We start from the raw sequence: 15,079 nt of genomic DNA on the forward strand, positions 1-15,079 counted from the left end.
GAATAGTACGAACAGTGGATTTTTTGCTGCTGTAAAGGGATAAGTATTTTTTAATTTTTAACTTATTCTTTGTTATTTAACATAGTACATTGTGTTTTACGGAGATATTAAATATGTTTAGTAACATTCATTAGCTTCTTATTTTGAATTTAACCAACGATTTTTGGAAGTTACGACTCCCGGTGTTGGCGCCAATATTGTTGAACTAGTCGCCTGATATAGCCCAGTGGTCAGGAGCGAGAGTGCATAGCACGCGTTCCTTGAGTGCACCGGGGTTCAAGCCCGTGACTACTAAATACGATAAATATTTGTATTGACGATTTATTGTAAACTCTACTGACTTGGTTGTCGTGCCGGAGTATGAACAGAAAATTTATTTATTTATATTGTAGTCGATAAGAAATAGCTTAACGTATATACATGTATATCGAACTGATAGCGAAGGTGTAAAGTAAAATTAGATAGCGTAATACGAAACACAGTATTAGGAATCAGCTCATTATAGTATCAGTTAATCAAAAATATTATTAATCTTATGAAATTTCGTTGTTAATTAAATTGTATTTAAACGTAAATCATGACTTGGACTAGAGCTGCGAAGCAAAGATCACAGACTAACAAGCAGTGTTGCCAACTAATATTTCCCGCTAGCCTCATGTTCAAAATCCGCTATTTTGAACATTTAACCCGCCAAATTTTTTAAATTTTCATTTGTTTGTATTTTGTAGGGATTAAAAACAAAGAAACAAATAGTATATATAAATAAGGTTATTTATTTTCTGTTTTTAATATGAAATCAATATCTAAAAAAACTAAATTAATTTGGAAATTCAATACCTCCTCATCATATGCTTCCTGTGTACCTATTTTACGAAGCACTTCTTCAGGTAAAACAATTTTTACAACACTTTTCAACTCTTTTGAGCCCGTATCGTACTGATAAGATTGCATTAACCATGCCAACACTCATTCTGTTGCGTGTTTTGTTTTTTACTAGATTTAAGTTGCTGAATATTCTTTCCATATCTTCATTGGATAATGGCAAAATTGAAATACGCAATGCAAATTGGCTAATTTCTTTAAATGGATTTTCGCCACTTGCCTCTCGATATTTCAAAACTTCTGACAAAAACTTCATTGTATTGTTGAAGTTTTCCCATTTAACAAGAGTAATGTTTATATACAGCCAGGCCTCACATAACGCGAGTTCGATTAACGAGATTTTCAGTTAACGCTATTTGAAAAATTATACCACTTTTCACTTTACACGATGCAAATTTCCAGTTAACGCAATCTTTTTTTATGCGATAGTTGAAAAAGATTTGAATCGTGAGTTAAGCTTACCGCGAGTCGTATGGTCAATAAACAAACGTTTGCCTGCTGCCCGCCTCGGTGTGTTCCGTCAACCATCAGAAGAAGACGTGTTACTTGTTTGTCTCCTGCTCATAAAGTCAATGCACACTTGCATAAAAATTCAAATTTTTAAATGAGCCAGATGAAAATGTTACAATGAAGGAGATAACAGTAAAAGAATTGGATGAAATCTTTTGTATCACATAGAAACTCAAACAAAAGGTTTGAGGTTCTCTGCGATATTTCTCCAGGGACCAGAGAAGATTGTTGTCGGCTATCGGAAATTGATTGATGAAAAGAGAAAGTCAACACTTCAAATATTTCCGCAACAGTCATTTCTTCATTGTGTATTTTATGTCAGAGGTTCCCAATCTTTCTCGGTTCACGGCGCCCTTAGCGTCTCAGTAATTTTTTCAAGGTGCACCCAGACCAAAAGAAATACTTAACAGTTCCGTTTATTAGTTAGGTCCAAACTACTTAATAAGAAATGTTGAAACTGAACTACCCCGAGCTAGTAGTTCACGCAGTGTCCAACAGATGTCAAGTATCGCTGTGTTTCCCTCGAAATTTTAAAATATTCCGTGGCGCACAGTTTGGGAACCGCTGTTTTATGCAATAAACATTTAATTCCATAATTATTTTCATTATCTTTTACATTGTATACAGTTAAAAAGTTATTTAAAAGATATTTTTAAAATTCTTTATGGACATTCCAAAAGGTCAAGGACCAATTATAATTTTTCCTATTGATTATTATATTCGAGTAACGCATTTCCGTTTTGCGCGATGCGCTCATGGGACGAATTAATCACGTTAATCGAGGCCAGCCTGTTGCTCAATTTTTTCAATTTCTATTTCAGACAATTTTAAATTTTGTAATAAATTTATCAGTGGTTCTTTTTGTTGTTTTAATATATTGTTAACTGAGATTAATGATATTTTTTCTAATTCTTTTATGTTGTCCGGAAGGCATGATACAAATCAATCAAGAAATTACAGCATCTCTCTCTTATTGCCATTTCATCTGTTGTGATAAGTTTATTCATTATTAATTAATTTATTCTTTCAAATTGGTAACCTAAATATGGCTTGGGGTCTAAATAATTATCAATGTCCTCTTCTATCCTTTCAATATGTGTATTTGGTAAAAATATTTTATTGGCAATCATTGACAAAAGCATGTTTAAATAATGTAATAATGTAGGATCAGCAGTATTTGATTCAAAAGATTTGTTTACCCTTTGTACTACAGATAAGATAGGTTTTAAAAATAAAAGATATGCTAAATTACCTTCATCTTTGAACATTGAATAAAGAAGTTCTGCAGTAATATTTGTCAGTCAAACAAGTTATTTCAAAATGGGCTTTTAATTCAATATACTGTTCTAAAATTCTTGTTATGGCAACTTCATTGGATAACAACCTTGTTTGACACGAATGAACTATCTTTTTCGGATCTGCACCATCGTTTATGGCACCATAAATATTTGAATTGATTTTGTCAGCTAGTGGATTTACTAAACCAATTATAAGTTTCAGCGATCATGCATTCTAGACTTCTAGGGAATGTTTCATGGGTTGCATGAGATACTGCTAATTGCAAAGAATGACATACGCATTTAATTAATATCAAGTTCAGTACTTTGGACTTCAAATGTGTATAAACGCTGTTATTAACTCCAATCATAACGCTTGCATTATCTGTCCCAATGCCCACAAGATTATTTAAAGAAAATTAAAAATTTTCCAGCATTATTTTAATTGAATTTGAAATATTTTCAGTGTTACATTGATCTAATTCTACAAGAGCTAAGAATGTAGAAAGTCATTTATCGAATTGCTCATCATAATACACAATTGCAATACCTAATAGTTTTGTTACACTAATATCGTTTGATTCATCTAGTAACAAACTATAATTTGAAAAGCCATTGAGCACTGACTTCAATAAATCTTTCTAAAAGTGGGGGGGTGTAGGATATATTTTATAATGCCGCTGCATTTTGTTCGATGAATTTTTAAAGTTTTAGCTGTTTGATCTTGGAATGCATTTTTACCAAGGTGGTCTATTGCCAGTATTGACGAGTGAGCACAAACAAACAACTTTCTTCAGCTTCCACTGTTTGTAAATTCTTGGTGGGAAAATTTAATTTAGATTGGTTGCCTGATCTATTAGGTGAAAATGGTTCTGCTGACTTAATATCTTTGAAAGATTTTAAATGACTTTTAATGTCTGAAATTTTAGCAGTAAAATCTGACTTGCAATATTTACATCTTGCTCGAGTTGGTGTCCTGGAATCTGTACTAACCAGTCTTTGAATTGTGGAAAAGCTAACCATTCCTTCCGAAAATTTTGGGTATATTTCATTTTGTTTTTGTCCGCCATCCCTAGAAAAAAATTTTTATCTATATTTTAATAGTAACCCGAATAAAAATTATTATTATTACTATTTTAAAGTTATATTAGATATACAAAATTCTTTCAAAAATATGATAAAAACAGTAAAGAATTTATATTCTTTATAATATTCTTAAATATCTTATTTTAGTTTTTGAACAACATATAATTTAAATTTAATGAATATATTTTTAAGTAGTATTAAAACTCGCCTGTGAATAGTTAGAAGAATTATTAGCACAAAGTACTAAGATATTATTGCTCTGTGGTTATTAGAAAAGTTGAAAGAGAAGTTATGTTGGTAATTCGGATTGCGTTTCTTGTAATCCAATCAAATACGACAAAGAAAAATTATCCAATGTCATTCCTTCGTGGTTTCAAAAAAAGGCATCATTAGAATTTTTCACACATTTTTAGATTTGATTCAACAATTTAAAGCTATGACCCAACGGTCAGGTCATTTGACCCCAAGCGTAACTACGTATAGAAATTGTTGGGGTTCTCTTCAGGGAAATTCCAGAATAATATAAAACTGATTCTTTGCTTTATAAAAAAAAAACAAACTATGAAATAAGATATCACAACTATGTTTACGATGTATATTAATAAAACATTTCAATTATAAAATATTTATATTGTTAATTAAATAATTAATTTAATATTTATTAAATAAATATTTCTTAATTTACATGTTACATTGCCAAAATATATAAAATGTTAAACATATAACCCCAGGGGCTCACATCTGATGTATGGGCTTGGCACACCCAGGGTCCTGAGCTGGATATCATCATTCTTCTCTTTCTTGATAATTCCCTTCTACTTCTGACTCTCTCTCTCTCTCTGTCTGAGGGTAACTCAGAATTTTTTTTAACTGGTGCAGCATAAGCCTTAGGCTTCCTTGCACTATATGGCTAGTAATAATAATAGTATTTTAAAATTCATACTCTTTCTTCTAAAAAATCCACTATATTGCCAGAGCTTCTTTCTCCGTAGTACTATAGTTCAATTCCGATTTCTTCCACAGCCTAGAAGCATAGGCAACTGGCTGCCTGAATTTTCATCCACCTAGAGTTCCAAACAGGCCACCATGCAATACGATGAGGTGTCTGTCGACAAGACAAATGGTTTAGTAAAATGAGGATAAATTAACAGAGGTTCAGTTCTCAAGGCAGTTTTTAGTTGATTGAAAGCCTGCTGCGTGGAGCAGTCCCAAACAAAAGATGTTTCCTTCTTTGTGAGCGAGGTTAGGGGTCGAGCAATCTCAGAAAAATTTAGAATAAACTTCTGTAGAAACCTGCCATTCCGAGAAACAATCAGACTTGTTTGATTGTTCTGGGTGGTCTACAGTCTCTAACTGCAGCGACATTAACAGGATCCGGGTGAATTCTGTCCCGGCTCACCAGGTGTCCAAGGTAACATCTGTTATTTCAAAAATTCGCACTTTTTAGGCTTCAACTTTAGATCATAATCTCAGACGCTGGAAGACTTTTCTTAATTTGGCAAGATGCGAATTGAAGTCAGCTGATGAGACAATTATATCATCAAGATACGGGAATATCGATTCATTCTTCAAATCATGGAGCACTAGGGACATGGCTCTCACAAACGAACCCGGCCCATTTTTTAATTCACATAAAGTTTCACCAGTGGTAAAAGCTGTTTTATGACGGTCTGCTGGGTGTACTTCAATTTGGTGGAATCCACTTTGCAAATCATGAGAGGTAAAATAGCGTGACTGTCCGCCAAATTCAGGATCGGGTAAGAATCAGAAATCATTTTAGAATTCAACCTCCGAAAATCAATACAAAGACGATATGACTTTGTCTTTTTTATGTACTAAAACAATTGGCGCTGAATATGGTGAGTTACTGGGTTGAATGATGTTTGACTCCAAAAGTTCATTCGCCTGCTTTCGGACTTCATCTTTCAATAAAAAGCGAACTCTATAGGCTGATTGTTTCACTGGTATATTGTCCGTCATTTTAATTCTATGCTTAAACACCTTCGAATTTCCTAGCTGAGCTGGGGACTTAGAGAAAACATCTCTGTATTCATACAACAAGTATGATAGTTTATGCCTTTGATCACCTGTCAAGTGATCAAGGTCAAAATCTTGTATAGTCACAGAGATGTCTTATTCTCCTTACCTACAAAAGTAACCACTGTTATTCACACTTTCCAAACTAGCAATCCCCATTCCCTTTGGGAGATGTAAAGGCTCAGTCTTCAAATTTGCAACCAGGACAGACCATCCGATCCAGACCTATTTTATCAATCGAAAATCTGACGGCTAGGTCTTCATGACCTAGGTTAGAATTAGGCTCTATTAACACTAGTTGTTCGGTGGAAACTGGTTACAATATGCTGACACTACCCTTTCTGAAGATGCTGGTAGTAAATGTTTACATGTGAGTTTAGCTACCACTGGTTTAGAACTCATGAACTGTCCCTAATACTGTCTTTACTTAAACAAATTTTCAATAGAACTGAGCGGATAATTCCTTTGCCTAAGTCTATTATGAACAAACAACGTCTTAAAACATTTATGCCTGATATCACATTGTATTGCCCTTTAAAATTTCCTGAGGCTACCAATACATTTTCCTGAAAAGTTGCATTATCTAATTTAAGATTCACTGTAACCTCCATACGTATTGGTACTACATAGCCTGAGACACCAGTTACGTTCTGGGGTCCTTGGTTTTAGTGATTTATCATGCTTAATTTTATTAAATACATTCGTAGACATCAGCGTCACACTAGCTCCTGTATCAATCAAAAACTTGGCCTTAATGTTCTGAACATTACCGGAAATTAATGGTAATTTCACGTCATTATCACGAATATACACTATCTGTTGTATATTTTACCATTCACATTTGATTTGCTAACTTTGTTCAAGTTTTTACAAGGGGAAACAGTTCTGTGACGATGAAAATCCCCTATATTCTGTCTCTGTCAGAAATACCTATCTCTATTTCGCTTGTAACCAGCCTGATCTACTGCTCTTCCCAAAATCGGTTTAGGGTGTGTTTGATCACAAGCAGACTCATGTCTATATATTCCCCTTCTTTCTCTTGTATAGGAGTTCCAAATACCTCTGTTCTTTTCATTAAAATACGTTCTGTTTGCCTTATTACCTTGAATCCCATTAAAATTACAACCTTGTCTGTTAGTATGGGGAGCCCAATTTTTTGGTAACGGGGTGTATTCACACATTCCGTGAGTCGAGCACGAGCAAGGAGAAAAATTTGGCATCGGCCTAGAGCTATAAAAGCGGCCGCAGCAGACGCTACCATTTTGCCCACGCTTTGCAGTATTGTCGGGAATTTCGCGTGCATAATACCTTCTATCACAAGGAGCAAGACAGCGTCTATTACGAAGGTCACTGCCCTTTGGTCTGACATCACTGGCGACGCTTCACTTGTTAGCCAGCGAGTAACAAACACCGTGTGCTTCGCGAGGAGGGAGAAAGTGATTATTGCTCTGCCGCTGTCTTGTTACGTCAACTGCCTCAACTTGCCTTTCTGAACAATTATGGGTAGCAGTGTCTATCGTTAATGTCTGAATGGATTGCTGTAAACCTTCAATCTGATCTTGCAACGGTTTTAAAATATTTCTAAAATAGTTTTCCTGCCGATTAAAGTCTTCGTTGCTGTGATTTTGACAAGAACTTACGTTAATTGGTCTATGTTTTGTTTCTGTAAGAACGTTGTTAGTCTCTTCGCGTTTCATGATTGTCACCGCCTGTGAGAAGGTTAAAGGGTTATGAGAAAGAACCAATCTTCTAATTTTATTCAAAATTCCCCTGAGAAACTGGGCCAACATTGCCTGATCCAAAATATTTAGTGCTTCCGGCAAGTTACCATTTTAAATGCCAACCGGGCTAAGTTCGGCACTAAAACTTGCAATTGTTTCTTCAGGCCCATGAACAGCGGTTGCAAACTGATGTAAACATGTCACAATTGGTTCTGTTTTCTCGAACTGTGTACTACATTTTTGAACATGCTATAATTCTTTTCTTTGCATAATTCAGTGGATTGTGCTAGAAAATCATCTGCTGTCGAACGAAATTTTGAACTACAGATAGCTATAAGCTCTGGATCGCGCCAAAATGCTAGTTCCCCTACGCTTTCTAAAGTTTCAAAAAAATATTGGACAGATGGGCCTTCATCCGATTTGCCAAAAAAGACTGGGACTTGTCCAAGGTAACCCGCAACATTTGCCAAATGAGGCCTTCTAGGTTCGGAAGAAGACTCCAGTGAGTTCCATAAAGTAGAGCTGAATTTTCAAAACCTACAGCCTGTGGACTCTGCTCTTCCATCTTGTATTTATTAGTGTCAGTGTAAGATTATTGTCCCCCAAATTGGCGTGAACTTACCTTTTCGTCAAGCTAAGACCAAATATATATCGTTAGTACTCAGCAATTCTAAAACAAAAAGTGTTTTAACATGCAGCTACTCATTTTATTTTTAATTTTGATAAATTTTCTAGGTCAAAAAACATTACAAGTTGCTGACTGTTGTTCAAAATGTGCACTCCTGAAGTCTGTGTTATTTGTATTGCTGAAAAACATAAAAAGAAATGCCTATAACTATTCTCTATACACATAAAATATCAACGTTATCACTACCCTTTCTACGACCGCAGTAAACTCCTTAGTTTTGTTTTCTGTTCACTAATCCTACTGACACTTTGCTACTCAGTCTACAAAGATCTGGGCCGTTCCTGGGCATTCATGAAAAATGGTTTTTCATCCCACTAAACACGCTCCAATCGTGGTCACGGCACCAGTGTTCCGAAGGTTTTTTCTGTTGTAGTTGTGTGCTTGTCTAAATAACGTTCTCTGTGAATCACTCGGCTTCCGGCAAGGCTGCACGCCAATATGTGTTTTCAGAAGACCTGGTTTCGTATGATAGTCCAGTAGTTTGGATTAGGACAAAACCTTGCACCCTCAAGACCCACTCAAATTTAAATAATAGTAAGCTTGCAGCTTCAATATTGCGTTGTGATTAAACTCAAAGGTTCTTAATTTTTACCTTTGAGCCCTGCTTAACTATAGTTCATAATCTACTTAGTGAATTATGTGTATCAGAGAATTCTCACAAGGAAAAATTATCAACAAAACAGGATTTATTAACATATAAGTTATTGAGTACAATAGCACCGGTCAAAGCTTTGCATTAATTGGTATATGGTTGCTCGGTTAATTAACTGAATAGCACGCGTTATCTTGCTATTAGTAGTATTACAATTTTGGAATGTTTTTCATGTGATGAATAAAGATGAATAGGGCTAAAACAAAAGTAATGATGAACAAGTATGCCATGGAAAGGGAAATAATGATTGAAGAAGCAGTAATTGAAAAGGTGGAGTCATATACTTATCTGGGACAAGTTATTAGCTGTAATAATGATAAATGGCTGGATGTTAAGAGAAGAATAAATTTTGGATGGATAGCATTCAGGAAATATAGTCACATACTGAAGAGCAATATCCCAGTTTGTCTGAAACGTAAAATAATGAATCAATGTATACTCCCCACCATGACTCATGGAAGTGAAACTTGGGCACTCACCAAAAGAATGGAAGAGAAGCTGAGAACTACACAGCGAAGAATGGAACGAATTATACTGGGAATCAGACTGTTAGATAAGAAGAGAAACACATGGATTAGGCAGCAAACTCAAGTAAAGGACATTCTTATCAAAACTAAAGAACTAACATGATCTTGGGCAGGACACATAGCTCGAAGACATGATGACAGATGGACTAAGAAAATAACAGAATGGTACCCAAGAGGAGCTAGAAGAAAACCTGGAAGACAAAGGCAGAGATGGATAGATGAAATTCATGCGTTTTTGAGTAGTAAATGGATGGCCAGTGCTCAAAACAGAAGGAACTGGAAAGTTGCTGGAGAGGCCTTCATCCTGCAGTAGATTGAAAATGGCTGATGATGATGATGATGATCCCTCCTAGAAAAATTCCTGTATATCATTGATGAGACCATGAGCTACTCCTGCAGCCGATCTGCACTGCTCAGAGAACTTCATGTCTGCCTGCACAATTACCCCCAGGTCCTCTTCATTCTCTACCACTGTCAGTGTAGTACCACAGAGTTGGTATGCTGCTCTGGGGTTGCTGTTTGTCAATGTTAAACTTCATTTGCCACCTCTCAGCCCATCTGCTCAACCTTTCCAGATCCTGTTGCAGCAGCATAGCATCAGTAGTGTCCTTAACAACCCTGCCAACTTTTGTATCGTCTGCAAACTTGGACAAAGATGTAGGATAGACGTACGGAGGTTTGCCTTTGGCCGGCCGGCGGGTGGTTGGTTGGTGGAATGGACTTCTGTCCCTTGTCATGGGGGTTGATGGCCTGAATGGGTTTGGGGCTCGGCTGGACAGGTGTTTTGAGCGAGCGGAGGGGTGTGGTGGAAGTGGTTTCTTTTTTTTTTTTTTTTTGGCTGATGCTGCATAAGCTTGCTTTCTTGCATCAGATGCCTCTACTAATGCTAGTGCTAACTAATAACTAATGTGACTCTTCCACTATTTCTCTCGCAAAAGTTCACAATCACTGATGGCAGTCATGCCATACAATTGTTCTACTATTAGAATAGGAATATGTATGTTAACTTAACAATTGCAATGAGTATTATATTAACTAATTTGCCAGGTCGCGTTAACTGTTGAATTCTAATTCTGACGAGTAGATATACAATTGTCAGAATGGTTTTTATGAGAAGAGAGTTCAGTGGATGTGAATTAATTAAAGGCAGTGGGAAAGTATGATTAACTTCGAATAGTTGGGTTTGAGTTGATTTAGAAAAGGCTAGTCACTTACCGACAAATGGTCGTTCGTCCTCGGCTTTTCTTAATCCTGCTCTTTTATCCATAAGTATGACTCTGGGCTAACTTCCTTGATTTTCTTTAGATGCTGATCTTCAACTCTCGCTAGGCTTCTCGGATCCGCTCTCTGACTCTTACAACACTGCAAACTCTGAAACCTACCGTAAGACTGCCAAAAGCCCCTGTTTCCTTTCCCCTTTTCAAATAAATACCTCTGCGTCCTCCTATCTGAATTTCCCATGACCTGTTCTGATTTCACGGGTCAATAATGTGTAGTAAAGAATTACACTTGGGGACTGTCAACTTGTGGGATTTGACACTACTAAAAATGATATATTAAATGGATAAAGGAAATCTCATGTTTGTGTAAGGCATTTTCTTTTGTTTTACAATCGCTGTCTTCGAATATAAATTGATACACTTTGACAAACGGAATTTTGGAATGACAGTCAGTGTGTTTATTATATTCGATTGCGCAGGAAATTATGTCTCATGTTCTGATTTCTCACCCTTTTCTGTCAAAAGTCGCGATCTGCACTTGTCGTTTCTGGGGCAATTAAGTGTACGCAGACTGCCTGTTACCGTCGGGTGAGGGGGGGGGGGGGGTCTGACGTCATCTAATTGATCTGGGCACTTACGGAGATATATTTTTTCACCGGCCGCAACCCCTGGGGCGGCGACTGGCTGCATGTGCGAAATCGAAAGATAAACAGAGTTCATTCAGTTAGGTTAGTTGTATAGGCCATGGAAAAGGTATTAGGCACTAAAAGGAACAAATGCTTCTTAAGAGCAGGTGAAAGGGATAAAAATGATAGCATTTTATAACACTTTAACACTTAACATAAATTTGCCTCCACTGCTCAATTAGTTTGGTATTGGTAGACCTCAGGGAGCGCTGTTATGCCTTCCTTGATGCTCTCGCCTTCCTTCTCAGAACGGAGAGAACTTGGCTCCGCCATGGATCGCTACGATTGGGGCGCCTTTTCTTTCTCTTTGATCCATTGCTAGTCTCTAGTAAGCCGCTGCTCGACAAAATTAACAGAACAAAATGTTTTCAATAATTATTTTATTGTGAATATTGCCGGAGGGGAATATATGATATAATAAGCATACTGGCATGCAAGTTCCGAGTATCTAAATACACTGGCGTGCAAAATTTAAGGACCAGTCACGTTTTCATAGGAGGGACCTGGAGATGGAAAAAGCAAACCAAAGGAACCTCGTGAGGTACAGAAATGATGAAGGAAACAGCACCGACACAACAACGGAAACAAAACGGTACAGAGGGACTTTATTCAAAAATGACAACATAGCACTGGCTGCCATGATACAGATGCATCACTGCCAAAGATGGAACAAAGGGAAAGGTGGTCCTCAGTAGGAGATATGGCCACTCCTAATGACGATACAGGCTTTGCACTGCCTGTCCATACTTAGACCAATGTTGTTGATAAGTTCTTGCAGTAACATCGTCCATTCCTCTGTCAGCACCATCTTCAGCTGGTGAAGATTTTCTGGTGGGTGTGGACGTCCGCTAGGCGTCTCCCGAGAGCGTCCCATATGAATTTAAATTACTTAGAAATAGTGTTGTTTAAATTTCTAAATTGTTTTTTATAATCCCAGCATATGTTCTGAACTTTAAATTTTTAAAACTCTTTTTAACAATAACATAGTATACTAAAAAATGAATAGCAAATGCTTAAAACATAGTATACTTAATTCAATGTGAACAAAGATGTAATGCAGCTTATGTCAGCAGCATTACAGTAAAATATGGTACCACAAACATATCTAATACTCGAGCCTGTTATCACCAGGCCAGACAATATCATTCAACTGAACTCGGCCACCACATCCAATCCATTAGTCATTGATCGAAAATTGATTCAGGGGCTCACATCTGGTGAGTATGGGCTTGGCACACCTAGGATTCTGAGCTGGTTATCATCATTCTTCTGATTCTTGTTCTCTCTCTCTCTCTCTCTCTCTCTCTCTCTCTCTCTCTCTCTCTCGGTAATTCAGAATTTTTTTTTTTTGGCTGGTGCAGCATAAGCCTTAGGCTTCCTTCCACCATATGCTAATAATAATAATAATAATAATAATAATAATAATAATAATAATAATAATAATAATAATTGATGGGGTTTAGATCGAGAAGGGGAAGGCAACGGGTAGGCCAATCCATACGAACAATGTCCTCACTTTCCAAAAGCATATCAACAGCTGCAGTGTGATGGTGTGTGGCGATATCATCCATAAACACGAACTCGGGGCCAATGGCTCCTCGGAACAGACGCACATGGGGAAGGATTACCTCAGTACAGTAGCAAGCACCGGTTACAGTACAGCCTTCCAGTATCTGGAGTTGTGTATGTCCATCCAAGATAAAAACCTCCCCAGGCGTTAACTAATCGATCCCTTTCAGTGATATTTGCGGGGTGATACCGTGTGCCAACCTCCCGCCAGATTAGCTGCCGTCCAGAATCGCTGCTGAGACTGAATCTACTCTCATCAGTAAAGAGTACCTTAAGTAAAGATTTTGTGGTTGTAACCTTTAGAAATAGTAGTAGTAGTAGTAGTAGTAGTAGTAGTGGTGGTGCCATGTGATGCAAGAAAGCAAATGTATGAGCTTATGCAGCATCAGCCAAAAAAAAAAAAAATCACACCATTCCCTCCAAATGCCTGTCCAGTTCCTCCTTAAATTTATTCAACCTATCAACTTCCACAACGACAGATGGAAGTTTGTTCCAGCAATTAACCACCCGCTGGCTAAAGGCAAATTTCCGCGCATCCAATCTACATCTGTCTTTTCTTAATTTGAATTTATGCCCCCTTAGGTTCGTAATCTGAACAAGTGGAAGGAGCCCATCAGAATTCAGCGTGCTGAATCCATTCAAGGCCTTATACACCTCAATCAGATCACCGCGCAGGTGCCTAGTCTCCAGCCACTGCAATTTGCAGAACTTAAGCCTCTCTTGATAAGAGGATCCCTTCATTCCCCTCACTAATCTTGTTGCCCTTCTCTGTACACGCTCAAGTAAATCTACATCCTTCCTAAAATGAGGCCTCCAGACCTGTACGCAGTACTCAAGGCGTGGCCTGACCATTGCCTTATACAGAGGGATAATCACCTCCTTTTCCCTGCTAGCAAAATTCCTATATATCATTGACAAAACCCCATGACCTACCCTGGCAGCCTGTCTGCATTGCTCAGAAAACTCTGCCTGCACAATTACTCCCAGGTCTTTTTCATTTTCTACCACCTTAAGTGTAGTACCACACAGTTGGTACGTTTCTCTGGGGTTACTTCTACCCATATGCAGTACTTTGCATTTGTCAAGGTTAAACTTCAGTTGCTACTTCTTAGCCCATCTGCCCAAATTTTCTAGATCCTGTTGCAGTAGCACACTGCCATTACTGTCATTAACAACCCTGCCAACCTTTGTATCATCTGCAAACTTCGACACTAAGCCTGATATACCTTCATCAATATCATTGATAAATATACAAAACAACAGTGGACCCAACACCGAACCCTGTGGGACTCCACTAATAACATTAGTCCAAGAAGAGCAGCACCCATTGATTACTACCCTCTGTCTTCTCCCACTTAACCATCCTTTTATCCATTGTAGCAACTTACCCTTAATACCATTCTGCTCCAATTTGTACAATAGTCTTCCATGCGCAACAGTGTCAAAAGCTTTCCTGAAGTGTTGGTCCTTAAGTTTTGCACACCATTGTAGTTGACCTAACACCCCACCTGCATTTTAAGAGAACTTCGCAGCTTACTGCGTAATGATCTCCAGTGTTTTTCATAATCCAATATCCTCTGTGTTACCATAATTTTCGTATGTTATGCTAGGATTAGTACTATCATTATGCAATATCTTGCATTTGTCAATGCAAGATATTGTATAATGATATCAATGTTAACTTCAATTACTACTTCTCAGCCTATCTGCCTGATATTTGTACATATTATTAGTACAGTATTGCTATTTGTAATTTTTTTTATTATTTTATTTTTTTTGTGCGTACTGTGGGCTTTTTATTAATTGGAAACGGGGACTTTTGCTGTAGTCTTACATGAGAACCGTAGATGGCAGTTGCAATGAAAACATCGGATTGTACATGTCTGTTGCGTTCGCGATGTGTATTTGTTCCACAAAATGATATTAGAACGTATCTCGAAATGTTTATGTTATTGTGCGTTTTCGATTACCTTATTTGATTAAGCAAAAAGTATATGGAAAATGCCTCATCATTCTAAATATGATGACGTGTTACTAAGTATTTTGCAAAACGAAGGTGAAATACTACCCTTTCTAAATCTAATATTTGGATTTCTTTATAGACGGTATGTTTTTTTTTTTGTTTTTATGAAACTATAGGAACTCGAGATACATAAAATGGTCAAGGTGTAGTAGGCCATACTTCTAGCATCGTGACTTTCCAATCCTGTGAGTCAGTGCAGTG

At 37.2% G+C, this 15,079-nt stretch overlaps 2 protein-coding genes across 4 annotated transcripts in view; both read left to right on the plus strand.

The window, feature by feature from the left end:
• LOC150082968 (putative phosphorylase b kinase regulatory subunit beta) overlaps positions 1–2,360 on the plus strand; it is a 735,196-nt gene extending 732,836 nt beyond the window's left edge. The window contains exon 31 of the mRNA XM_090377701.1: positions 2,323–2,360. The gene's annotated coding sequence lies outside the window, so the exon portion shown is untranslated. The remainder of the gene's footprint in view (positions 1–2,322) is intronic.
• Positions 2,361–14,731: 12,371 nt separating this feature from the next.
• The window catches only part of LOC150082969 (nudC domain-containing protein 3-like), a 97,178-nt gene continuing 96,830 nt past the window's right edge, over positions 14,732–15,079 (plus strand). For 2 of the 3 annotated variants that reach the window (XM_090376943.1, XM_090376944.1), the window contains exon 1: positions 14,732–14,960. In XM_090376943.1, the coding sequence (XP_090233069.1) occupies positions 14,857–14,960 (104 nt within the window). In that variant the 5' untranslated portion in view covers positions 14,732–14,856. The remainder of the gene's footprint in view (positions 14,961–15,079) is intronic. The other variant, XM_090376945.1, reaches the window with a different exon arrangement.

The sequence above is a fragment of the Mastigoproctus giganteus genome, chromosome 7 (genome assembly GCF_048544385.1).
Source record: "Mastigoproctus giganteus isolate SK-2022 chromosome 7, ASM4854438v1, whole genome shotgun sequence".
NCBI classification, from domain to species: Eukaryota; Metazoa; Arthropoda; class Arachnida; order Uropygi; family Thelyphonidae; genus Mastigoproctus; species Mastigoproctus giganteus.